Here is a 26,908-nt window from a genome sequence, read left to right on the forward strand (position 1 = left end):
GATCATTTTATATAATTATTATTATTATTATTTTATTGAAAGCGTGTTTTCAAAACACAATGTTGCGCGTTTTTCAATTGCGTTTTATTAATTGATAGGATAATTAGTAAATATGCGATTTGTAACCGCGCGACCTTAATTAAAAATGTGTTTTGTAAACACGATTTCATGATTTTATTTATTTTGTCTGCCTGCACTACAAAAATATTAAAAGCGTGTTTTGTAAACACACTTCAGTTTAGTTTGGGAAATTTGGCCAAAGTAGAAAATAAATTAATATAGGAGCTTAGTTTGAGAAATAAATTAATATAGAGGCTTAGTTTGGGAGAAGCCTCCAAAATTAGATTCATATTTTGAGTACTTTTGTTTCTTATTTTATTAGTTTTAATCATTCTTATTCCCATAATTTTTTTAAGAGCTTGTAACATTTGAATCGTTCTTAACAATTTATATACATATTTTTTAATTGTATTGAGATGGGTGACGTGGTTTGAATTATATACATATTTTTTTTTTAATAAAATAAGAATAATGTACACCGTACCTTTGAATCCTTCTCAGCTAATTACACCTTTTTCTTCTTCACAAATTAATTAAGAAAATATAAATTGCGTTTGGTTTATTAGTTGCTGATTCATACATTGTCCAAAAAAGGAGTTGAAGACGTCAAACTTGCATGTCATCTAAAGTGTGATCTTCTCATGAAATTGTCTATTAATTATAAGGATTTGTCGAGCACTGAAATGAGAATCCGGACTAACATGTCAATTTTAATCTAAATTAATTATTGATTACATAAATAAAAGTGGGATTTTAAGTCTCAATTTATTATAGCCATCTCCTCAATAATGTATGTATAAAGGTGGGACTCCATACCCACCTTTTTAATTTGAACTGATCATAATTTGTCAAGATAAAATTTGACACAATGATATAGATGACACAAAATTATAATTTTAAGATGTATTATATTGGTGTTTATGTTGATAAGACCAAACTAATATAACCATTAGTTCTTAGGAAAATGTCTCGTAGCTCAAATTTTGTGGCTCAAAAGTGGCTCAAATAGCTAAAACGACGTCGTTTTGGTCATTTTTATATTGTTCTGTACTCAAAATGACGTCGTTTTGGCCATTTGAGCCACTTTTAAGCCACAAAATTTGAGCTACGTAGCATTGTCGTAGTTCTTAATGTGTACTCGCAACAGTGGTATTAACAATGTAAGAGTGTTTGATGACTAAGGTCTTTTGGGAACAATGGTAAAAAGTTTTAGTTTTTTGGTTTTTTTAACCAAAAAAGTCAATTTTTTTTAACCTAAAATAACCCAATTTTTTGCAAAAAAAGCTAGCAAAAAAGTCAAAAAATCAAAAAATTATCTTTTTATCAACTTCTCAAAACACCACTAAATTAAAGTGATGATTTCTAACCAATCATATGTAGCTTGAAATTTTAAGTAGTAGGTAATTAATGAGTGTAATTGCAGTCCACCATGATTAAAAAGCTATTATAGGAAAGTGCTTTGTAGATCACAATAATAATAAACCATATTCAACTTTGATATCAATCTTATTAGTAGCAAGACACATATATTCAAATCCAAGACAAAGTCAAACAGCTGTTAAAATTGGATTTTAAACAACAACTTGAAGGAGTGGTTGGTGTTGGTGACTTCCATGCAATGCAACCAATTATCAAGTGTAGAGACAATGACTTCATTGCCATGGTCAATGCCATTTTTCTTTGCTATTCCTTATCATCATATTAAAATATGGAAAAATTCTAAGGTGTGCAGCTAACTATGGTGTGCATTTTACCAAAAAATAAATAAATAAAATGAAAAGGTCATCCTGTTATAACTAAATTCGGCCACCGACGGCTACAGATTTTTATTTTTATTATTTTTTCAAATCATATTGTCCAATTGTTGATTTGCGTGAAAATATGGAGATATAGAAATTTTAACTAGTGGAATTCAAAAATACTTTGTGAGAATGAAAGTCTCATTGACGTCAAAATGAGATTGGGGTTTGAAGAATTGAATGAGAAGCAAAATAAGTATCTTTTACAATACAATATACATATTAAAATTAATAAAAACATCAAATGATTGGGTTCAATTTTTTTTGGATGTCATCACTGAACATATTGTTTCTTAACTAGGGGAGTTAAATATAAATATATCTATTAGTAATCAATAAACTAATTTGAACCAATTCAACATTTAGAGGGCGGTTTAGTTCCGGTACTGAAAAATTAAAAACTGTTAATTACGGTTCGATTAACAAATTAAGGCTCAAAAGAACCAAACAAAACTGAACTGAATCATTTGATGTTTTTAGTAATTTTAATATGTATATTGGTCATACAAGATGCTTATTTGTCTTCTCATTCAATTCTTCAAATCCCAATCTCATTTTGACATCAATGAGAATTTCATTCTCACAGAGTTTTTTTTTTTTTGGTATAAAAATGTTTGTAGTTTCTTTTTTTACTATTTATACGATTTATTGTATTTTTATAGCAATTACTATATAATATGCATAATTTCTTTAGTTGTTACATATTTAAAAAAAGTTAATTTGAAGAATATTTTAAAATTTTGCAGTATGACTATGAAAATTTTAAAATACTTGTATAGGTAAATTTTTTTTTTTTTTTAATTGAATTAGACAGCTTACCTATAGTGATAAATTTTTAGCCTAAAACTGTAAAATGAAATCAAAACCAATCATTTTGTGTTATAACTAGATGATATTTAACTACATTAATCATAGAGGCGCACACTAGATGCCAACCTTGTCAGATGTATGTGAATGCAGTCAACTATAAAACTAATTCAACTCCAAGCCCTATCACATCCCACTACTAGTTTGATCAACAAATTATAAAATGAATAATGTTTGGGACCCCTTTTGGGGATCACCCCTCACTCCCTTTGTCACGTGATGGGTGGTGATTGGAGGAGCAGGAAAAAAAAGAAAAAGAAAAAGAAAAGGTAACCAATAAGAGAGAGAGAGAGGGTCAAAGGGGGTGGGGAGAAAAGGGAGATGAATCATTGTTGTTATAAAATTTCCATGTAACCAGATCAGACCTGGTCAATCTCCGCCCTTCAAAATTCCAACATTTTGCATATTGAGTGACTTCTCAGCTAGAGTACAAAATGGTTTAGTGGGAACCCACCACAACCAGTCTTTGAATGAAAATGGGAGATTATTTTGTGTTTAAAAAATAAGAGATTTGTTAGAGGGAGGAAGTTTCCAACAACTATTAAAAAAATGCTCATACTGATTGAAGAGATCACTATATAAAGGGCATCCCTCCCCTTTCTGAAAACATCAAATAGTAGTAGTCTCTGGGTATTACAAACAAAACCTAAGAATTGCTTCTGGAAATGGCCTCTTCTTTTCCAATGGCACTGTGTGCCTTGGCAATCTGTTTGTTAGCTACACATGTAGCAGCTGACTACAAGCCTTACATTTATGCTTCTCCACCGCCGCCGCCTTATTTATACATGTCCCCGCCGCCACCATCACCTTACTATTATAAGTCACCGCCACCGCCGTCGCCCCCACCTCCACCTCCTCCTTACTACTACAAATCACCACCTCCTCCATCTCCATCACCACCACCTCCATACTACTACAAATCCCCTCCTCCCCCTACACCTTCTCCTCCACCTCCATACTATTATAAGTCCCCTCCACCTCCATCTCCCTCGCCGCCACCTCCTTATTACTATAAGTCACCACCCCCACCATCTCCATCACCTCGTCCTCCTTACTACTACAAATCACCTCCTCCGCCTTCTCCATCACCACCACCTCCGTACGTCTACAAATCCCCACCACCACCATCCCCATCACCTCCACCACCTTATGTATACAAGTCTCCACCACCTCCATCACCATCACCTCCCCCTCCATACATGTACAAATCACCACCACCACCTTCACCTTCACCACCTCCGCCGTACTACTACAAGTCCCCACCACCACCATCTCCATCACCCCCACCTCCTTACATCTACAAGTCTCCACCACCACCATCACCATCTCCTCCACCTCCCTACTATTACAAGTCCCCACCTCCACCATCACCTTCACCTCCACCACCGTATTACTACAAGTCTCCACCCCCACCATCTCCGTCACCTCCTCCACCATACTATTACAAGTCTCCTCCACCTCCGTCCCCATCACCACCACCTCCCTACTACTACAAGTCACCACCTCCTCCACCTCCTATTGTTTACTAAAGAAGTCACTACAAGTGATCGACTCATGTAAGTATAATGCGTCTATGTTTTGTAACTAATAAGTAGAAAAGTAATGATGCCTCTTATTCACTTATTCTCATCATCTTCTTATTTGTTCATTTATTTTTCAGGTCATAGGTTAATGGAAAATGTAATTGCTATAAGAAGGAAAAGGATACTATGCTGGGGTTCATTGAGCTTAACCATGACATGCGACAGGAAAATAAAGAGGGCTCAAACAATCCATATGTTTCAAATTTTTGCTTTTATGAAAATTTCATGTTGCAATCATGTATTCAGATACACTTTATGTGTTTTCTTATATGTTCAATCAATGTATGTCTAGATGTTGATACACTATAATCACCCTTCTAATGATTCAATGGTAAAATCTTAATTTAATAATCTTTGATATGATGTTCATTCATGCTTGTTTGTGATTTTCTTTTTATTTTTTTTTGTCACTTCATTACAGCTTAAATCAGAACTCTAATTTTAGAGCTTTTAATCACTACTCTTTAGACAATTCATGCTGTTTATTTTTAAAAAAAATTATGTATAAATTATTTATGTAAATATCAAATTGATCTGATAATCGCATAATAGTATATATAATTTTATCATTTAAAAAAAAATAATGGATGAGAAACATAATTTCAAAATTACATAATTTATTTTTAAATATTAAAATAATAAAATTTGGTAGCTAAGATTGTTTGTTAATACGATATTTTATATGAATAATTTATATATAAAGATCTAAAAGATGACTGAGTGAATTATAGAATATGAATTGAAGAGAAATCAATCAATCAAAATAATAATAATAATAATAATAATAATAATAATAAACGGTTGTTTAGTAATTTCAGTTTAAAAGCAAGCTTTCTTTTGAAATTAATTTTTTTTTAAAAGCGTGGTTTTCAACCAGATTTTTTTCTGAAAGTACGATTCTGAAACACGCTTTCACTAAACATGAAAGCGCTAATAGAAACAACGTTTTCTTAATTAAAAGCGTATTTTATAACCACGCTTTTATGATGAAGAAGATTCAAGAATAGATGTTTGTTTATTCAATAACAATCACAATCCATTCACATCTATCAAGATCGCATACAGTGTTTATAAATTGATACACTCTACCTAACTATAGTTACAATTGACTATGGTTCTAACAACTTTACAACTGCTATATTTAATACTAACTAGTCTAACTAACTTTGACTAATCTAACTAACTTCAGATGAGTTGGTTTGGTCATGCTGGTGCAATTGCTTCGGCAGCATCGGGGTCTTCTTATCATTCTGCAACTGAGGTTGCTTATCATTCCCCGTCAAGCTGATAGGTGGGCCAGAAACATGCTGAAAGCGTGCTTCAGCTTATTTTTGAAATTTCAGCCAAACTAAGCTTAGTTTGGAAAATAGGTTAGTAAGTTGGCTTATTTTGAAAAAAGGCCCGTAATTCTCTCAACAGAAATATATATATATATATTTCAATTTTTTTAGCGTTAAACAAAACGTCCTCGTTGCAATGGTGCAAAACTATGTCAAACTGAATGTAGAGGCAGTGTTGGTCAATTGTGATAGAGACCCATATATACATAACTCCTGCAATTTTCATTTTCATCCCAACTACATTATAAACTTACACATGTATGAATGGATCTCACACACACATCAAAAGTCAAGATCAAATTAAAAGTCATAAAACTCAAAAAAAGGTCCCAAACATTTCACTGCTGGTATTGATATCTGTCTATCGTGATCCTCAGGGCACCAGAGCCTGCCTAATACTTTGCTTGGTCCCCATTGTTGATAAAGAAAGGCCTGTTTGATAAGTTGATTATTTTAATTGATTTTTTAATTTTTTTTAATTATTTTAATCTAGTAAAAAAATTGTGTTCAGGAATATATTGTTTTTTAAGATAAAAAGTGAAATAATTATAAATTAAATAATATTTTATTTTATTGATTATTTTAGTCTATTTTATCTTTATTAAGGCATTGTTTGGGAAATTGGCAATGACCTTTTGACTATTTTAACTTAGCAAAAAAAATTGTATTTGAGAAGTTGGTTTTTTTGTAGTTGATTTGATGGTTATAAGAAAAAAAGTTAAATGATTATAGGTTAGATAGGACATTTTATTAGTTATTTTAACTTATTTTATTTATGGGAGACTTACGTGTATGTCTTAACAGGTAGATTTATTATCCAATATGTTCTGTGAGAATTAATAGCGTTTTTCATCAAACACTATTAAAAAATATCACTAATTGTTAATTTTCAGCAATAGTTTAAAAATTGTCATAAAAAAGTCACTAATTATAAATTTTAGTGAAAATTTAAAGAAGCGTAAAAAAAAAGTTACTAAGTCTTAACATTTAGCAGAAATTTAAAAAATTTGTTAAAAAAAAGTTACTAATTTTATGTTTTAGTGATAATTTATAAAAATCGTGATAAAAAAATTATTAATTATCAATTTTTAACGATATGCGTAAAAAATTGTCAAAAAAATTATTTTTGACAATAATTTTGTTTCGATTTATTTTTAATAAAATTTAATGAAAATTTAACTATTAAGATATAGTTTGTCTTTTTATTTTTTAAAATAAACTATTTTAGTCAAGCCCTCTCCCCAAACGAGGCCTAAGTGTTTCAGCCCAAATAACCCTTCCAAACAGAGCCAAAGGAAAGCGCTTTCTCTATCTTACTCTCTCTTTCAGCTTCTGAGTTTTACAGACACCATCAATTGACTCAAACATGGCCGCCATTTCGCTACCAACGACACCAAGAATGTCATCATCACTCTCCCAAAGACAACATCTTTGCGCTTCATCATCATCATCATCATCGTCACAGTCATCCTTGCTTCTTCATCGACCTCACACTCACACTTACACTTCTCTTCGCTGTTCCTCTTCCTCACTCTTCAATCGCTCTCTCCTCATCCCCACCAAATTCTCAAAACCCACCAAAATCCCCCCATTTTCGACCACCATTTCAATGTCCATGGAGGCTGGTATCGGTGTCATGGGTACTAAATTGGGTATGATGAGTTTCTTCGAACCCAATGGTACTGTTGTCCCCGTCACCGTTGTGGGTTTTAGAGAGGGCAACATTGTCACCCAGGTCAAGACTCAGGCCACCGACGGCTACGATTCCATTCAGGTCGGTTATCGGAGGGTTCGAGACCGAAAGCTCACCAAGCCCGAGATGGGTCACCTCCACAAGTCCGGGATCATCCCCTTGCGCCACTTGCAGGAGTTTCGGTTGCAATCGGTTGATGGGTTTGAGCCTAACCAACGGCTGGTTTTTGAGGAGCTCTTCAAAGAAGGGGATTTGGTTGATGTTTCTGGAACCACCATTGGCAAGGGTTTCCAAGGTCTGCCTCTCTTCCTTTCTAAGTTATTATTATCTCTGTTTGTGTATTGGTTCACTTGAATGAGTTGGAATGGAGTGGGATTATTCGTTATGCTCTCATATGGAATGATCATTCCTTGAAATGATGAGTGATGATTCTATTTGTAATGCATTTTGTTGTTATTTTTTTAGTCAACCACAACATGGGATTGAACATATTGATGGAGTGATCATTCCATTCGATTTGTGAACCAAATATTACCTTAGGCTAATTCTATTTCCACATATCAGATGCTCTGTGCACAGGCTAAGTGAATTTTTTTTTTAGTACAATTTTATCCTAAAATAAAATTATCAAAATAACCTTATCTTCTTCATCAAAAATCTTAAGTCCTAACGAAGAAGAATGTCATTAATATATTGAGTAGACTGAGTAATCAAATTCTAGAGTTGTCAATGAATGTTGAGGTTAAAAGTAATTCCGAGGATATCTCTGAAGGGCAATTTCTTACTGAATATGTTGGGATATGCAAGCTTATAAGGCACACCAAAGAGATAAGCATTTTTACTTCATGACATTGAATGGCAGCGAGCGAGGCAATAGATGCTTGTGCTAAAGAGAATTTGGGCTGTTTCATAAACCATGGTTGTGACCGTAATTGCAGTAGAGAGGACATAGATGGATTGGTAATGGTGGTTGGTGACAGTAGAAGGATAAGAGCTGCGGCAGTGGTACAAGTTTTCGGCGGAGGGGGGTGGAGCCTGGAGCCCGGCTGGCGATGAATGAAGAAGATAAGGATTAGGGGTTAGGGTTTGAATGATGAACAAGATGAGAGTATTTTTTGGTAGGGTAGGATGTGTATTAAGCAAAACAGAAGATTTTAAATTTATTACGTGTGTCATGAGAAAAGATATGCTTTAAGAGGATTTGATGTGTGGAAATAGAATTACCCATGTATTTAGGGTTAACTTCGCTTTTATCCCTAAGACTGTGTTTGGATATTTAGGCCTTGTTTGGGGAGTAACTATTTTAGTCAAAAAGTTAAAAACTTACTTTACTATAAGTTGTCACATCACTCCGTCTACTTTTCTGCACATCTTTTCGTAAAAAATCAAAAAGTTACTAAAATAGCTTGTTTCCAAACGAGGCCTTAGTCAAAAAATCAACTAAAATAGTCAATTTCCAAACGGGGCCTTGGTAGAGAAAAGAAAAAGAAATGATTTGTGAAGTTCGGGGACAAGTGAAAAGAAAAGAAATGATGTGATTTCTCTCCCTTGTTTGGTTAAGTTGAAAAAAAGAAAACAAAAAATGGTGATTTTTCTCTAATCTTATTTGGATAGATTGCATAAAAGCAAAGCTACCAAAATAACTTTTTACCTTTTTATTTCTTATGTAGGTAGATGGGCAATTTTAGTATTATACAAAATTAGTAATCTTTTCATTTCTCTTCTCTCCCAATCTCTCTAGTTTTGGAGAGATTTGATTCGAAAAGTGAGTTATGAGAGAAATATTTCTCTCAATTCATTTCTCTCCTGTTTAGTAATCCAAGCAAGTGATTAAGATTAAGAGAGATTGATTTCTTTCCTTCTCTCTCCAAATCACTCAATCCAGACAATAGGTGTAAACTCGTACATTTTTAAAAAAAAAATTCATCCTAAAGTTTCTCATTTCAGTTCATGTAGAGACCATGATGGGGAAAAAAGTTAATTTTATAATTTGGACTAGTTAAATCATACAGCCAAGCACTTAGGGCTTGTTTAGTTTGTATCTCAAGATACAATTTTTGAGAAAAATTTTCAAAATTTTGTTTGGCTCAAATTTTTTGAATTTTTTTTTTCCAAAATCACTCTCTTACACATTAATCAGTCATTTTTTCTCTCTCTTTTCTTCTTCTCAATCACTTTTTCTCTCACGCATATCTACTCAACTACAGTAAAATATCAAATCATCCCAAACTCCGAAACTCTAAAACTTCAAAACTATTTTCAAAATATATAACGAATTAAACCCAAAAAAAATTCTAAACTCTCTTCCCAATTTTTTTTCTTCAAAATTTATCTCAAATCACAAACCAAACACACCCTTAATTTTTTACTTTATTTAACAAACTATACCGACCCACAACTAATTTAATGAGTGTTTTGTTGAAGTAGTTAAGCTGTTCAACTGCTGAAATTACTTTTTTAATCAACTTAGGCTTCAATATAATCATCTGCAGTTGGATCAAATGAAATGAAATAAAATAAAAAAACTGTAGAGACTAAATAGATAAAATTAGTAGTTTAGGGATGAAATGGAAAAAAATGGTGATAATTTAGGGGATACAACACAAGTGAAATTAGCCCCATGTAATTATATTTTTGTAAATAATTATGTGTTTCTATGTGAAATCAGTCTCTTTACAGAATTAACGGTAAACTAACAACTGAACTTTGGCATTGCCTGATTATGATATCAAATTCATATTCTGTTGCTCTGCTTTGATTGTGTTCAAGCTTTACTTTTTCACTATTGAGCTTAGATGTAATGCTGGTGATATGACGCACATATTAATATTTGTATATGCTCGCACACTGATCTGCTCCTGTGTAGTTTTGAACTTGTTATTCTTAGGCTGTTTTTCAGTTTATAGATTTATGTATAATGTATACATGTATGAATGTATACCCTGCCCTTCCTTGCCTAGTTATTAGACGAATCTTGATTGACTGACACTGGAAACCGATTTGGAGAAAAAAGAAGCATGGCATGAGATAGGCAGTGGAAAAATTTCCGTTGGTAAATTACCTGACTTGATGGATGGAGGGAGAGCCCTCCAGCTCAAGCACGAAATCAATGTTGAGTGAACAAATATTGGGAATTGAGTGATATTTGTGCCAAGGTAACTATACCATTTAACAGTTTCACTGCTGGTCCTACATCTAATATGCACTTGGAGGTAGCTAACTTGGTGCCTAAGTCCTCTGATGAACCGTTGAAGGTAATGAATGTTGTTGAACATTAAAACTCTAAGCTATTAGAGTTATAAGTGGAGGAACAGAATGTTAAGGAGGCTGAAAAGCCTCTTATTAGCAGTTAAAGAGCACCCCAAGTAGATCTAATTATTACTCAAGAAGAGGATGTTGTCCAAATAGAAGACTTGGATTTCATACAAGCTGTAGCGACTAAAGAAAAAAACCAGCCTGCTGCTGGTCCAGAACTTATTATGCCTTTAGAGTTCATGATATTGCAATCCGAGGTCTGATGTAGTGCCCACAAAGTCACCTAGTGAATTTGCTTCAATCATAATCTATGAAGTGGCCAAAAGTGAATCAAAAGATAATCTTGTGTTGGGAAAAGAGGTTAAAGAGAAGGTGTTGAGATTGTTAATGGGAATATCAAAGAAACTTTATAAAAGCTTATTTAGATCAATTTGAGGATGTGTCCTATGCCAATTGACTTAAATATTCCATACAAATTTAGTGGCATGATTGAAAAGATTAATCCCTCCATATTTTTGTTCTTATCTCCAACGAAGAAAATGTGGTGACAACTTGAAAATTTTAATATGAAACCATGGATGCAATTTGAAAACTTGTGGATTCTTAATCTTCAACACTTAAAAACTCGAGGTCGAGTTTTTTTTTACCAAGGAAGAAAGATAGGGAGTATAAGAAGCTCAAGGAAGAGTAAATTCAAAGAAACAACAGTATTTGAAAATTATTTGAAAGAGAAACCGATAGGAACCATACATGATCATGTATCTAGTATTATTGAAATCTTATTTTATGATTGTTTTTATATTTTCTAGGATTTTTAGGTCAAGAGTATTTTAGTAATTTTTATATTTGTTGACATGGGCTATAAGGGTTGCCCATGGGTTGTCTTGTGGGTTAAATTATTTAATTAATTTTTGTTTATGTTTCTTATTTGGGTTTAAATTAGTTTTGGAAACCAAAAATATTTTTAGTAGTTTCCCTTTTTGGTTCTAGTTGGAATAGGAAGTTTCTAGAGTCTATGTAAAGCCATGTAGTACTTCTAATTCAATAGAGTTGATATTTTAGAAAATTTGAAGAGCTTTGAAGCTTTCTTATAGATTGTGTGATGCAATCAAACCATAGGTGTGATGCCTAAGGGATTCTAGGAGTGATTCCTAGATGTATCTTCTTTTCTTTTCTTTTCTTTCTTTCTTTCTTGAATTTCTGCAGCCTCATAATAGTCCCATAACAGCCCCAAAATTAATATGTTTGATTGGTAAAACACTATCCTTTTAGTGCACCTTTTGAAACCCTAAATTTCCGTGTTATCCTACATCAAGATGCCTTCCGGATGATGCATCAGCTACTTAATAGGTTAGTTTTTGCACTGTAGTTGGCATGGCCAATACAACTAATTTATTTAAATTACTTGTCAAGATTTCAGAGATTTGAAAGGAAAAATGCAATGAAAAAAGAATGACCAACTTGCATTGTTAATTGCTATTGAAATGTTATTTAATCCTCTTCTTTTTTTTCTTTTTCCTTTTTTTTTTAATTACTATTGGTTTTGGGGGGTGGAATGTTATTTAATCCTCTTCTTTTTTTATTTTTTTATTTTTTTTTTTCTTTCTTATTATTATTGGTTTTTTTTTTTTTTTTTTTTGGGGGGGGGGGGGGGGGGTGGTATGGTGTGGGGGTTACCAATCAATGCTTGAGATGACAAGATTCAAATCTTGCTCTGAGTATTTTCTTTTTCATGAGAGAGAAGGAATTGGCTTTGGATAGAGTCAAATGGAGAAGAAGGATTTATGTAGCTAACCTCATTTGATAGGACTTAAAGCTTGGTTTGGTTTGATTTGCTAGTTTTGAACTCTGGCAAGCATAAAATTATTTCAGACCACTTTTTAATTACTTAATTACTGGGATGAAGAGCAAACGGGAAGCATAACATATATACATCACAGAAGGGGAATTGGAATTGTATTTCAAACAATCTTTACAAACAGAAGATTGTATGTAAGACCTTTATGGTCTCATCAGTACCCCAACTCTGCATCTTTTGTAATCTTCTCTTTTCTGTCTACGTTACTACCCATCAATCATCGTAGAACTATATTTGTGAACTTTACAGATCTACCAATGTTTTGTATCCTCACGTACTGAATGTTTGATGTAAAGCTAGATAGATAGAAGAAATTGATAAAAACATGAAATTGATAGTTTAAGAATGAAATAGAAGAAATTGAGATAGTTTAGGGGATAAAAATGGAATTAACCCTTATATTTTTGTAGATATTTATGTGATTGTATGTGAAATTAGTCACCCTTTTTTTTTTCTTTTTTTTTTTTTCAGAATTAGCAGTAAACTAACAACTGAACTTTAGCACTGCCTGACATCAAATTCATATTCTGTGGCTTTGTTTTGATTGTGTTCAGGCATTACTTTTTCACCATTGAGTTTACAATGTAATGTTGGTGATATGATTCACATGTTAAATATTTGTATGTACTCACACACTGATCTGCTCGTGTAGTTTTGAACTTGTTATTCTTAGGGTCTGTTTCAGTTTATATATGTACTAGCGTATGCCCGTGTCTAAAGACACGTTGTAAATAATGTTGGAATTAGAATATAATTTTAATCCCAACACTATTTAATAAATTATCAATTATCCTAAAAAGAAAACGTACAGAAAACGAAGTCTACTTTCAAAGCAAGAGAGTGAAAGAGGTAAGTGTGCTTTTTTTTACTTTCCCACGGAAACACGTGTCAAGACCAGGTATTGCCGATTCACCAGCTGTCATCGACCCGACGGCTAACCTCGCTAAATCCCTTGTTTCATTTGGAAAGTTGAATTGGTTTTAAAGTTTTTTTTGATTTTTTTAATTATTTTAGTATAGATTAAAAAGTTTGTTGGAGTTGTTTTTTTTTAAAAATTTTATGAGAAAAAAATTATGATTTAAATATGATAATTTATTTTATTAATTTTTTAATTTATTTTATTTTTTATGGCTATTTTAATCTTTAAAAAAAAAAAAAAAAAAAAAAACCCAACTCAATTATCAAAAAATCAACCCACCAAAACCGCCACCTCCTCTCTCTTTTAGTATAGATTAAAAAGTTTGTTTGAGGTGTTTTCTTTAATTTTTATGAGGAAAAAAAAAAAGTTATGATTTAAATATGATATTTTATTTTATTAATTTATTTTATTTTTTATGACTAATTTAATAAAAAAAAATCAGCCCAACCCAATTATCAAAAAATTAACCCACCAATACGACCATCTCCTCTCTCTCTCCTCTCTCTCACTACCACCATGTATATACATAAATTATGTATGTATATAATTTATATAAATAGAGGAGGAGCACAGAGATGAAGGAAGGACCTTCCTAGAGATGTTCAACCAAAACTAAAATAAAATAACATATTTCAAAAAGCAAAAAACAAAACTGAAAACAATAATAATAATAACAAACAACTAATAATAATATCTCACAGTTGTGATTATATATTTATTTGTTGTGGCTCTGATGGCGATGATGAAGAAGCCGTTTGGAAAGTTGAACTGGTTTTAAAGTTTTTTTTTTTGATTTTTTTAATTATTTTAGTATAGATTAAAAAGTTTGTTTGAGTTGTTTTTTTTTTTAATTTTTATGAGAAAAAAATTATGATTTAAATATGATAATTTATTTTATTAATTTTTTAATTTATTTTATTTTTTTATGACTATTTTAATAAATAAAAAAATCAACTCAACCCAATTATAAAAAAATCAACCTACCAAAACCGCCACCTCCTCTCTCTTTTAGTATAGATTAAAAAGTTTGTTTGAGGTGTTTTCTTTAATTTTTATGAGAAAAAAAAAATTATGATTTAAATATGATATTTTATTTTATTAATTTTTTAATTTATTTTATTTTTTATGACTAATTTAATCCAAAATAAAAATAAAAATCAGCCCAACTCAATTATCAAAAAATCAACCCACCAATACAACCATCTCCTCTCTCTCTCTCGCTATCACTATCCTATGTATGTATATACATAAATTATGTATGTATATAATCTATATAATAGAGGAAGAGTAGAGAGATGAATGAAGAACCTTCCTAGAGATGTTCAACCAAAACTAAAATAAAATAATAGATTTCAAAAACTAAAAAACAAAAATGAAAACAATAATAATAATAACAAACAACTAATAATAATATCTCACAGTTGTGATTATATATTCATTTGCTGTGGCTCTGATGACGATGATGAAGAAGTTAATCTTGGAACCCAATTTTCTCCCAAATTGCTTTTCTAACCCTACTCAGATCCCTCTCATTCAGAGTCCTCCCTATCCCTTCATGCACTGAGAACGATGCTATTATTGTGCGGCGGAATCCGATCCCTCATCGTCACTCTCTCTCCACCGATTCTCTTTATAGTCCTCCTTCAGTATCTTTGACCAGTCCGGTATGTTCACAAGCATCGACGCCGCCGCTCCGGCCTCTCATCGCTTTGCCGCTGCCTTCTTCGAGACTTGAGAACTCGACACCTGTGTATGCAACTCCGACAAAGACGAACGGGCAGAGCCTCAAACGTTCAATTCGTCGAGCTCGAACATGGACTCGAAAACGATCGGAGCGGCTATGTCACTGGAGAGGAGAGGAGAGAACCCAACAACAAAAACATTTCAATAACAGATGAGAGAACATAAAAAAAAAAAAATACAACAGAGAGAGGGAGGAGAACCGAAATTACCTTGCGAAGGAAACAACCGAGGGTGGGGAGAGAGGGAGGAGGAAAGAAATATCGGTTGTCGCAATGGCGGTGGTCGAGAGAGAGGGAGAGAGAGAGTGAGGTAAAGAGGGAATGTGGAGGCAAATGGTTTTGGGGGTTTGTTCAAGAAGAGCAGAGAGAATGGAGAGGAGACGTGACTCGTGAGAACAGAGAGGGAGAGAGAAATAAAGAAGGAATGAGGAGGAGACGTGAGTTGGTGGGAAGTTTAGGGAAAGAAATGTTTGGGCGGGAAAAAAATTTATCTCAATTGTTAGATATTGATTAGGATTGATCTAGACCATTCAAACGAAATGTATCTCTGATACATGTTATATATTTTCAAAAACCGTTCTGCTTTATTATATAGATATATAATGTATGTATGTATGAAGATATCCCTTTCCCTTCCTTGCCTAGCTGTTAGACAAATTTTGATTGATTGACACTAGAAACTGATTTGGAGAAAAAAAGAAGCATGGCTTGATTGGTGGCGGTGAAAAATTTTCAATAGCAAATAACTGACTTGATGGATGGAGGAAGAGCCCTCCAACTCAAGCACAAAATAACTTTGTGATTATCTGGCTGGGGAAGGGGTGCATTTAGCTTTTGCTTTCTGATTATTAGCTTGCAACTTGAGAAAAGTACACCAGACAAGCTCATTGGCTTGTTGAATCATGTGAGAGGAGAGGCAGAGAGACTCAGAAATAACTTTGTTGTTAATGCTCTCCAGATTACTTGTAAGATTGATCCTAAGTGAAGAAGAACCTCTTTGTAGTGTAGAGAAGTAAAAGGGCCTCTGAAGAGGCAAGCTTTAGTTCAATCAAATCAATGATTAAAATTCTTGTCAAAAGAAAATTGAAGCAACTCACACTGGCATGATAAACTTACACATCAAGAAGAGATGCTTTATTGTTTCACAATGATGGCCACAGATTGGACTATCTGATATATTGGACTTAAATTAATTGAGTGAACCTGATTTACCATCTTCATTGGAAACTAACACTTACCTAGAAACTCAAGTTATCGGTCTCTGATCCCTTGGTTTATCAAATTTGATATGTTAGGCATCACTAATATTTACCTAGACAATTATCCTAGGTCACTAAACCAAGATAATATGAACTTGATCCCCTCTTCTACACACCGGCTCACATGAATATGGTATAGATGACCTGTAGTGATTGATATGGTTTCTTTCTCCACCAGAACTTCCCCTGTACACCAAAACTTTCTCCTTGGACCTTGTTGGGACACATGGAAATTAGGGTGCATTTAGGCTGTGCCTAAAAGTCAAGTAACCTTATCCTTTCCTTATTGTTTATTTATTCATTATCTCATATGAGGGCCCAAGTGAAAATGGCAAAGGGATGGCAATTTGACCTGGACCTGATGGAGACCCGCATTGCCCTGCTATTATTAGAATGGATTTCCCCAATTTTTCCCCCCACGGGTCGGATATAATATTAGTTGGTGAATCTCCGATTTTTTCAGGGCTAGGTTGGTGAGTAACCCATCCCCTTGTCTCCAAGTCAAGGTAAAAACAAACAAGTCCCCCGTGACTCAAACGCCATACCTGATGAAATTATGGTGAAGCTGCTAACCAACTATGCTATCACAAACTATTGATTCTTTATCCTAAAATAATTTATATATATTATTGTTATCTTTATACTTCACATGTATATATGGGATAAATTATTAATTAGTGCTTCTAACCAAGCCAAACCAAACCAAGTCTTAAGCAAGATTGTTAAGGTCGGGATCCTACATAGGATCGTTTTGGGGGTCTGTCTGATCGGATTGTAGGATTGGATCGAGAATCGTAAGATCCTACAAAAATGATAAAAAATGTAATAATTTTTATATGACCAAGTAATACTATCAAAATATATATAGAATAAGCCCCAAAAAAAGAAATATAGCAATTCAAGGTAGCATTCAAACATTTTTTTTTTCAAAAAAAGAAGTCGCAACACTTGCACACCATTGTCATTGTTTCTTAATGAAAACAAAACAAACTAATAAAGGAAGAACAAATAAAAGACTAAAATAAGTCATCATAGTTGCCGAAATTATCATCATTATTGCCACAATCAACATTAATCATTGCCACATCATCATCATCATCACCAACCACGGTGCCATCATCATCATCATCATCATCATCACCAACATTGAGAGTTTGAAGCTTCACCATTCTAGAAATCTGAGGAGGAACAGCACCAAATATAAAATTTGAACTCAAATCCAAATGTTCAAGTGATCAACACATCATTCATACGAAAATATATATAATATATAATTTACAGAAACAAAAAACAAAAAAAATAAGAGCAAAAAAACAAAAAAAAAAGAAGCAGCAAATTCAGTATATATATATATATATAATATACAAAATCAGAACAAAATGAGAGCAACGAAGAAAGAAAAAGAACAACAACTGAGTAGTGAAGAAACAGATCAGTGAAGAGAAAGGAAGAAGAGCTGAGCAGTGAAGAAAGAAAAAGAAGAAAAGATCAAAGAGAGAGGAAGATTCGAAGACGAAGAAGAACAACAAAGAGAGAGGAAGATGCGAAGAAGAAGAACAGCGAAGAGAGAGAGATTCGAAGAAGAAGAAGAACAGTGTACCTGGTTTGTGGCTGCAAAATTTGAAATTTGATGTTCAATTTCTCTTTCCCCAAGTTGTATTGCCGTAATCGCAGGTTTGCTTGCTTTGCTTCTCTGCCTCTCTTTTTTTTGCTCCTGATTTTGTTTTTAAGTTGAGAAAAAACCCTTCAAATCTAGATCGCATGGAGTTGCGATCCAGATACGATCCCACCAATTCCAACGATCCTTTCACGATCCCACCACGATCCTGATCTGGGGTCGATCCAAAGCACGAGTCGGATCGAATGATGTATATTGGATAGTAGGATCGTACGATCCTACGATCCGGATCGTGATCTTAACAACCTTGGTCTTAAGTCTTATTAAATGGGGTTGGCTACATGAATCCTTCTTCACTCGAGATTCTATCAACGGCCGTTTTGTTAGTCAAATTAAGTAAATTCATATCTTTATTTACTACTCTCCCACGTCAATTTAGATCTGCCCCTTTCCTTAATACTTCCATCTACCGTCATTGTAACACTTCAATTAGTGCTTCTAAATTTAATTATATTTTTAATGTGATTATTAAACTTTCAATTCTTCGAAATTTTAGTGTAAATCTCGTACTTTTAATTTTTTTTAATTTTATTTATGCCTTTCAACTTTTATAATTAAGTCAATGTAGTCCAATTTATAACTAAATATAGGAAAATAATAATAATTCTTTTATGTTATGCACTTCCTAATTTACTAAATTTTAGAATTAAAAATATAAAAATCAAAAATCACGAACAACTTCATGTGAAATTTTTACCCATTCAAGGTAAATTGTTGTTATTATTATTATTATTATTACTACTACTACTACTACTACTACTACTACTACTACGAACTATTTTTTATGATTTCTTTTTTTTTTTTTTTTTTTTGACGTAAAATATATATATATTTTTAAAAATATTCTATTCATTTTTTATTGTTTGATTGAACAAAATATAAGTAAAAATGTTTTTCATTATGGTTCCAAAAACAACTTGATATTAAAAATTATGTAATCAGATTCTTTCAGCGCATTTGACTTTTCAAATAGGGATCCTAACTCTTTCATGCAATATAAATTTTTTGTTTCACTGTAATCAGTTTGCATGAAACATATTTTATATCGAAACAAATGGAACCTAAATCAACGTTTTTTTGGTGTAAAAGTAGAAAAATCATCGGATAGGATCTACACAATTGTTAGTTAATTTTAATTAATATTTTCTCTGTGTGAGGTTCTTGCAATAATTTGGAAGTTATTTCTTTCTTTTAATTGATTTTTCTTTTCCCTCTTACTTTTCTTCTTCTTAATTTTGTTTGTTTGGTTTTGTTTTTGTTTTTATTAAACTGAAGCAGTTCTCAATCTAAAAATAAATAAAAAAAACTGAAGTAGAATAGTTTTTTTGGGAATTATTATTTTTAGGCTGTGTTTGGTTCATGAATCTGGGGAGAGATTTGAAAAGGAAAAAAAACGTGTATAAAATCTGTCCAAATCTGTTCTCAAATCCATAAACTAAACAAAATCTTAATAAATTTGTCCCTTTCACTCACTTTTTTCGATTCTTAATTTTTTGCTTTTGTTTTGTTTATATTATGGAGATATACCTAAAGCAAAGCAATGAAGCAAAGCAAATGGGGTGGAGAAAACCGATCCCCAATAGGGGCGGGGGTCGTCATGAAATTGGTCTCCGTTGGGGATGGGGATGGGGAAAAAATAAAAATTGGGGATTGGAGAGGGGGAGGGTAAAAACTGCTCTACCCGCCCCATTGCCATCCCTAATTGAAACACTGACTTCTGCCCCACCTGAAATGAAAATATTTCAATTTTGTATGTAAAGTTAATACTTTTTCACTTTGTTTTGATGGTCATTCATTTCGAAGCTTTTGCAATTGCGCTCATGAAATAATGCCGGTGATATGTGCATATGTACACACGTGATTTTATGTATAAAACGATATAAATTATATATATACGTAAAATCATGTTCTTTGGCTCTATAATGTATATAAATTGTTTCAAAATGGAAATTAAATGTTTTACTTGGTGTATAAACTTGATAGAGGTGTAATATGCTTTTGTGTGTAGAGGTACGTAGAGTGGCAAAACTTTTGGAGTATTGTTTTCTAGTTCATAATTTCAAAAGGCTAGTTATTGTCCCTTGACAAATGCATCTTCTTGCTGAAATGTATAATTGATTCTGGTTGTTATGCGTTCCAAAATTTAATTCTGTACTGTAATCTCCTTTTCCAAGAGTGGATTCTTAGTTTTCAGTTTATTTGATTTTCCTTATAGGTGGCATCAAAAGACACCACTTTAAGCGAGGCCCTATGACTCATGGATCTAAGAGTCATAGAGCTATTGGATCCATTGGTGCCGGGACAACTCCTGGTCGTGTGTACAAGGGGAAAAAGATGCCAGGGCGAATGGGAGGAACCAAAAGAAAGATCAGAAAGCTTAGGATTGTGAAAATAGATAATGATCTTCGAATTGTGATGATCAAAGGCGCTGTCCCTGGTAAGCCAGGAAATCTACTCCGCATTGCACCGGCAAAGATTGTTGGGAAGAACATTCCTAAAAGTTAATTTTGTGGTGTATATCTCCGTCTTTTGCACTACCAATGTTAAATGCATTTACTTTTTTGGTTAATTAGTATAGCTTTGTAGTTTCTAGATCTGCTTGTTGATTTTCTTCAGCTTGTTTTGTTTTGATCACCATAACTAACAACATTGTGCTGCAGTTGCTTTAGAAGATTTATCTGTAGTCAATGTCATGGTGTAATTATTCTAACATTAATGCATCAAAGTCAGTAGGTTGGTCCTATTTATTATTTCAGTTGCTGTCAATTATCCAGGTGTATTTGTAGGCATATCTGTTGGGCATGTGTATATTTGGGAGTTTCCGTAGCTTTTGCAGTGCTTCAATATTTGTCCATCTTCTTGGGCAGTTCTAATTAAATGATTCATGTTGATTATGTTATCTACTCTATTATGCACACAATCTTCGTGAGTTGTCCTGCTTCAATATTCAACCGGCCTACCTTTTGGTTAATTCCATAGGCAATCTTAGTTTGTTATGCTCTTTATATTTTACATCCATCTGAGAAAATATTCCTTATGCTCTACTATTCCCAATGCTTCTAGCAACAGCAGGTAAGTCTCTGCCATCATGCAGCCTGTTAAAAGGGAGGATTGTCCATGTATTATGGAAATGGCCCCTCTCAGTGAACTCTTGAATTATATGTAGTGGACCCAATTGACAACACTAATTTTGCAAGGAATCAATATGACACCCACTTTCAGTTATGCCCTGGACCATTATTAGCCTACTATTGTTTTTAACTGCTCATTATAATCATTCAGCATTGTACTGATCCTTAAAAAGTCAAATTTCATTTTGTTTTTATTGGAAATCATGTGTGATAGTCTCATTGATTGGCCTGGAGAAATGATTCTGAATCCTCAAGTTGTAATGCATTGGTTTTGTTCTTTTTTGCCCAGAAAAAAAAAGAACAACTCTCTTTTCTTTACATCGATGACCGCCCCATGCTCCGATCATTGCCAGAGGAGGGGCTTCCAACCTCCCTTCTACATTTGCATATTGAAGGTTGTCTACTGCTATTGGCGATGTTAAGAGGACCGAGGCCCTGATTGTTCAAAGATCATGCGTGTTCTGGAGGTAGAAATCTTTTCCATTGAAATATGGTCAACTGAAAATTCATTAAAGGAGATGGAGCATACAAGAAAACAAATGCATTTTTGCCATTTTACTTTTTGTGAAGGTAGTTCTCAATCACCTGTATTTGTCAATTTTTTCTTTCCTGGTGAAATTTGTTCCCAAAACATTTTAGGCCCCGTTTGTTTTCAGAGATAGAATGGAGGGATTCCCCGTTTGTTTTCAGAGATAGAATGGAGGGGATTCATAGTGAGGAGATTAATAGTGAGGGGATTGATAGTTAAGGGATTAATAGTGAGGAATTGTTAAATTATTTTTATATAAAATAATAAAACAAATAAAAAATATAAAAAATTAAACATTATATTTAAAAAAAAAAATTCCCAATACATAAAAAATAAAATAAATAAAAAAATTTCTAATTCCCTTATTATTATCTAATACCATCTCTATCTCCTCCTTACCAATCCTCCTTCCTCCTTACTAATACTAAGGGATTACTAATCCCCTCCCTATCTCTCAAAACAAACACTCCATTTTCAATCCCCTCCTCACTACCAAACCCAATCCCTTCCCTATAACACCAAACAAACGGGGCCTTAGAGTACAATTTTTTGACATTTCCGAATTTTCTTTTGCTCTGTTTCCTGAAATTACAGTCTTTTCCAAACAAACAATGTATTGGGAGAGCAATTACCACTTCCATACAATATTACACAACAGCTTAATTCATGTTGCTTAATGAGATCATTATGGTTTCATCGGCAGTAACTGACATGAGAATTTGAGCAACCACAACAGCTTAATTCATGTGGCTTAATGCAACAGGATAAAGGTAAAATTCAACTTTTCTTTAGGTATAGTACACATGTTTGTTGGTGAGTGGATGTTGCAATTTTCAGATGACACTTGTAGTTTTGTGTCACAAATACTCGAAAAATAAACATGGTGGTGGTGATGTTATTACAAGTGTAAGTAGTGTTAGCAATATCAATTGTAGTAGGTAATGCTACTTGTGCATCGAACACATTATTATTTTCTCCTGCTTTCTTTATATTTTCGCTGACATTAGCACTGGAAAAAGGATAAAAGACTAATCATCTTAGACCATCTCCAACGGTGAACCAAACCCAGCATCAAATTCAAATTTTGATGAAAAATCTACTTTTTCAAGCTCCAACCGTTGCACCAGATTGATATCAAAATGAGATTTCAGCAAAAAAAGTATCAAACTGAGAACGAGACACAGATTTTACCAAATCACTGTTACTAACCGTTGAAAGAGGTACACCGGTCAACCAGCCGGTTGCCCGGCCGGTTGACCAACCGGTCAACCAGTAAAAGATTCAAACAGTTCAGGAAAAAAAGTTCAAACCGTTAAAAAAAAAAAAAAAAAAAAATTTGCCTAACCGGTCAACCGGCCGGTCGACCACCCCGGTCGTCCCGAAAAAGTTCAGAAAGTTCAAAAAAAAGTTCAGACAATTCGCAAAAAAAAATAAAATAAATAAAATTTTTGCCTAACCGGTCAACCGGCCGGTCGACCACCCGGTTGTCCCGGGATAGATTTGGTGAAAGATAAACCGTTGGAGCGAGTGGTATCAATTTAGTGAAATGGGTCATTTTTGACTCAAATTTGGTGAAAAATTTGAGTCACCGTTGGAGATGTTCTTATGATGTGCACATATAGTGACAGAAACTGAAAATGCTAATGAGATTATATATTTTGTCAAACATTTCACTATGAAAAGGATAAAAGACTAATCATCTTTTGATATTTACAATTTTCTATTTGTATTTATAAATTTTTTTAAAACTATAAACAAAAACTCGTTTGTCTGTTTGGTAACGTTTACGTTTTCAGTTTATATTTTTAAAAATTTTATAAACTGATTTTTGTTTATTTTTTGTTTATTTTTAGAAAAACATAAACTATAAACACGTTTGGTAATTAACAAAATGTTTAAAAAATTTTAAAAATATAAAAAAGAGTGAAAAATGGCAAGTGGTGGCGGAAGACGGTGGTGGAAAGTGGTGACAGTGGGTGGTGGGGGGGGTGGGTGGGGGGGTGACGGTGGCGGGTGGTGGGTGGTAGCAAGTGGGTGGTGGTGGCAGGTGGGTGGTGGTGGCGGGTAGGTGGCGGCTGGTGGTGGTGGGTGGGTGGGTGACAGTGGCGGGTGGTAGCGAGTGGGTGGTGGTGGATGGTGGTGGCAGATGGGTGGCGAGTGGTGATGGTTGGTGGGTGGGTAACCGTGGCGGGTGATGGGTGGTAGCGAGTGGGTGGTGGTGGTGGCAGGTGGGTGGCGGATGGCAGGTGGTGGTGGTGGTGGTGGTGGTGGTGGGTGGGTGGGTGATGGTGACAGGTGGTGGGTGGTAACGAGTGGGTGGTGGTGGTAGTGGTTGTGGGTGGTGGTGGCAAGTGGGTAGCGGGTGAGTGGTGGTGGCGGGTGGGTGCCAGGTGGCTGGTGGTGGTGAGTGGCTGGTGGTGGCGGGTGGTGGATGGTGGTGGCAGGTGGGTGGTGACTAGTGGTGGTGGCGGGCGGTGGATGGTAGTGGCGGGTGGCGGGTGGTGGGTGGTGGATGGCAGGGGGTGGTGGTGGTGGTAGTGGTGGCGGTGGTGGTGGTGGTGGTGGTGGCGGTGGCGAGGGATGGGTGGTGGTGGCAAGTGGGTGGCAGGTGGGTGGTGGGTGGCAGGTGGTGGTGGGGGGTAGGTGGTGGGTGGTGGTGGCGGAAGACGGTGGTGGAAAATGGTGGCTGGTGGTGGCTAATGTTGGGTGGTAAAAAAAAAAAAAAATTAAAAACTCAACGGAAACACATTTTTTGAGTTTATATTTTTTGGCAAAATTTATAAACTGAGACCACTGATTTATAAATAAAAAATTTACCAAAAAAGTTTTTATTTGAGTTTTTAAAATTTTTGTAAATATAAAAAGAAAACTGAAAATGTAAGTATTACCAAACGGCACCTTTGTGTTTCTATTTTCATTTTCAAAAAAATTGTTTATTTTTTTTCTTCCCCCCCCCCCTCCCACCCTTTCCAACTACCATCCATTGCACCCCCGCAACAACCTCCTTCGCTAGCCATCTTTAGCCACCACCTCCCTCAATCCCTAACCACCTGCCATCGCCACCAACCATCTCTTACCAACAGTAACCACTTTGGGCCACCGCCTTTTCTTGAAAATCACCTTTAACTATCACTTTATGTGGCTGTTCAGTCACTATCTCCAACCGTTGACAATCACCTCCTGTAGCCCCTCCATTTTCACTTATTTTTAAAACCAAATTTTAAAATACTTGTGTACCAAATATGTTTTTTGTTTTCGTTTTTACCAAAATAAACATAAACATGTTTAATAGTTTTTGTAAACAAAAAAAATTGTAAATGTTGCCAAATAACACCTTAATTTTCAACTCGTTTCTCTTTTCCCTCCGCAAATCGAAAATCCAAAATACTACTTTAATGCTGCGTTTGGATCATGGATTTGAAAAGGAAAAGAAAAACGTGTGAGAAATGGGGGGGGGAAAAAAATTAACTTATATTTCATTCGCATTTCCCTAAACTTTTTCTTTTCATTTTTAAATTTTTATCCAAATCCATGATCCAAACACAATCTAAGTGAATTGGAAGTGAAAATAAAGGGTTGCATATTTGGTCAACAATCATGGCTACATGAAATTACATATTTATATGTTTTATACAGTTCTAATGAAGCCATTAGGAGGCAGTTCTTTGTACATATAGGATGCTTGTGATATATTCTGCTGGATGTTTTTGATAATTAATGATGGTAATTGTTGTAAAACAAGTAAAGCTTTTTTTTTGCTACCATTGTTGTAATTTCACATAATTTTATATAGCAAATGGGTTAAACTTTGTTGTGGTGGTCTATGTACTTTAATGTGGGAACCTGGTAGTTTATCTACGTAATGTCAGTATAAGAAGTATGATTTTGAACTATCTACTATTACATTTGTAATTTGAATGTATTTTGTACTCGTAATAGTTAATCCTGTTATTGGTTGTGCTCTCTCTCTCTCTCTCTCTCTCTGATTGAGAAGACTTCAAGGCTGACTTCGCAAAGAAAATCACTTATGCTGTGTTTGGTTGGGAGATTTGAGGAGGGATTTGGAAAGGGAAATGGAAATGGAAGGTGAAATGTGAATAAAACATACCTATATTTCACATAGTTTCACACACCTTTTCTCTTTCTCTTTCCAAATCCCTCTCCAAATCCTCCAACCAAACACAGCATTAGCCTGTAAGATGTGGTTCATAATTCGCCTGTAAGCATGTCAACCCTACAATTCCAAGAATTCCATGGTAACTAAATTCAATTGCAATATTTCTTTTTCTACCTTTTATTGGATTTAGTTTGTACAATATTTCTTTGGACAAGTCCACACTCAATGTAAACATGAAGTACCTTTGATGTCAACATACAACACCTCTTGTTTCTAAGAACATAAGAGGTTCACTGAGTCAGGTGGGACCTTTTTAAATGTCGATAGAACTTCTCCAGCCTGATGTAAATCTGTGAACATGGTGGGATGTGGGAAACTGGGATTGGGTTTTCACTTACCTTACTATTTGACAATCCTTTAAGCTGTGTTTGGTTCAAGGATTTGGAGAGAGATTTGGAAAGGAAAAGGAAAAATGTATGTGAAACTGGGTGAAATATAAGTATAATTCCGCACACCTTGTCTCTTTCCCTTTTCAAATCCCTCTCAAAATTCTTGAACCAAACACAGCCTTATTGAACTTCTTGTTTATTCATATATCAGAGAGATCCCACAATATACTTGGTGTATTTGGTGTTTTTGTTGAAATATTTTTGAGTTAAAATACTAGTAGGCGATGTGGCTTTACCATTAGAAAATAAAATGCAAAATCCAATTGAATTAGTTTAAATCAATTGGTTAGGATAGGATATGCACCGATTGTAACTCTCTACCTGCAACCAACAATGTGTCGAACAAATCACCATCTGAGTGGCTTTTAAGAAGTTAGATTGCAAGTTCAGCCCAGTAGATTTTGTGTTGATTTTTGGGAAGAATTATTCTGAACAATTATGCATCGGCTGTTTTTATGAATCAACATTAGAATATTGGGGCCACGCCCGTGAGTTTTGCCCGAGATTTGCCCGATCCATGTAGAAGGGGCGCTTTGCATAGATCCCGAGATTAGTCAAGGTGCGCGTAAATTGGTCCGGACACCCGGTCATAAAAAAAAAAAAAAAAAAAAGTCAAAACAGAATACTCG

At 34.2% G+C, this 26,908-nt stretch overlaps 2 protein-coding genes across 2 annotated transcripts; both read left to right on the top strand.

Moving 5' to 3' along the window:
- The first annotated feature begins 3,171 nt into the window (after window positions 1-3,171).
- LOC114262167 (uncharacterized) lies at window positions 3,172-4,676 on the top strand. Its single transcript, XM_028202524.2, has 2 exons — window positions 3,172-4,282; window positions 4,387-4,676. Exon 1 carries the CDS (start codon window positions 3,392-3,394, stop codon window positions 4,253-4,255), a length of 864 nt encoding a protein of 287 aa, XP_028058325.2. The 5' UTR covers window positions 3,172-3,391; the 3' UTR covers window positions 4,256-4,282; window positions 4,387-4,676.
- Window positions 4,677-6,897: 2,221 nt separating this feature from the next.
- Window positions 6,898-20,819, top strand: LOC114295971 (large ribosomal subunit protein uL3c). Its single transcript, XM_028240256.2, has 2 exons — window positions 6,898-7,637; window positions 20,269-20,819. The coding sequence occupies exons 1-2, from the start codon at window positions 7,016-7,018 to the stop codon at window positions 20,556-20,558; spliced, it is 912 nt and encodes a 303-aa protein (XP_028096057.2). The 5' UTR covers window positions 6,898-7,015; the 3' UTR covers window positions 20,559-20,819.
- Window positions 20,820-26,908: the final 6,089 nt, after the last annotated feature.

The sequence above is a fragment of the Camellia sinensis genome, chromosome 5 (assembly GCF_055761805.1).
Source record: "Camellia sinensis isolate YWXY chromosome 5, ASM5576180v1, whole genome shotgun sequence".
Taxonomy (NCBI): Eukaryota; Viridiplantae; Streptophyta; class Magnoliopsida; order Ericales; family Theaceae; genus Camellia; species Camellia sinensis.

What these genes read in the sequence shown, in the direction of transcription:
- LOC114262167 (XM_028202524.2), top strand. Translation starts at nt 3,392, where the DNA reads ATGGCCTCTTCTTTTCCAATGGCACTGTGTGCCTTGGCAATCTGTTTG.
- LOC114295971 (XM_028240256.2), top strand. Translation starts at nt 7,016, where the DNA reads ATGGCCGCCATTTCGCTACCAACGACACCAAGAATGTCATCATCACTC. An exon ending in CATTGGCAAGGGTTTCCAAG is followed by an intron (nt 7,638 to 20,268) that starts GTCTGCCTCTCT and finishes TTTTCCTTATAG; the next exon opens with GTGGCATCAAAAGACACCAC.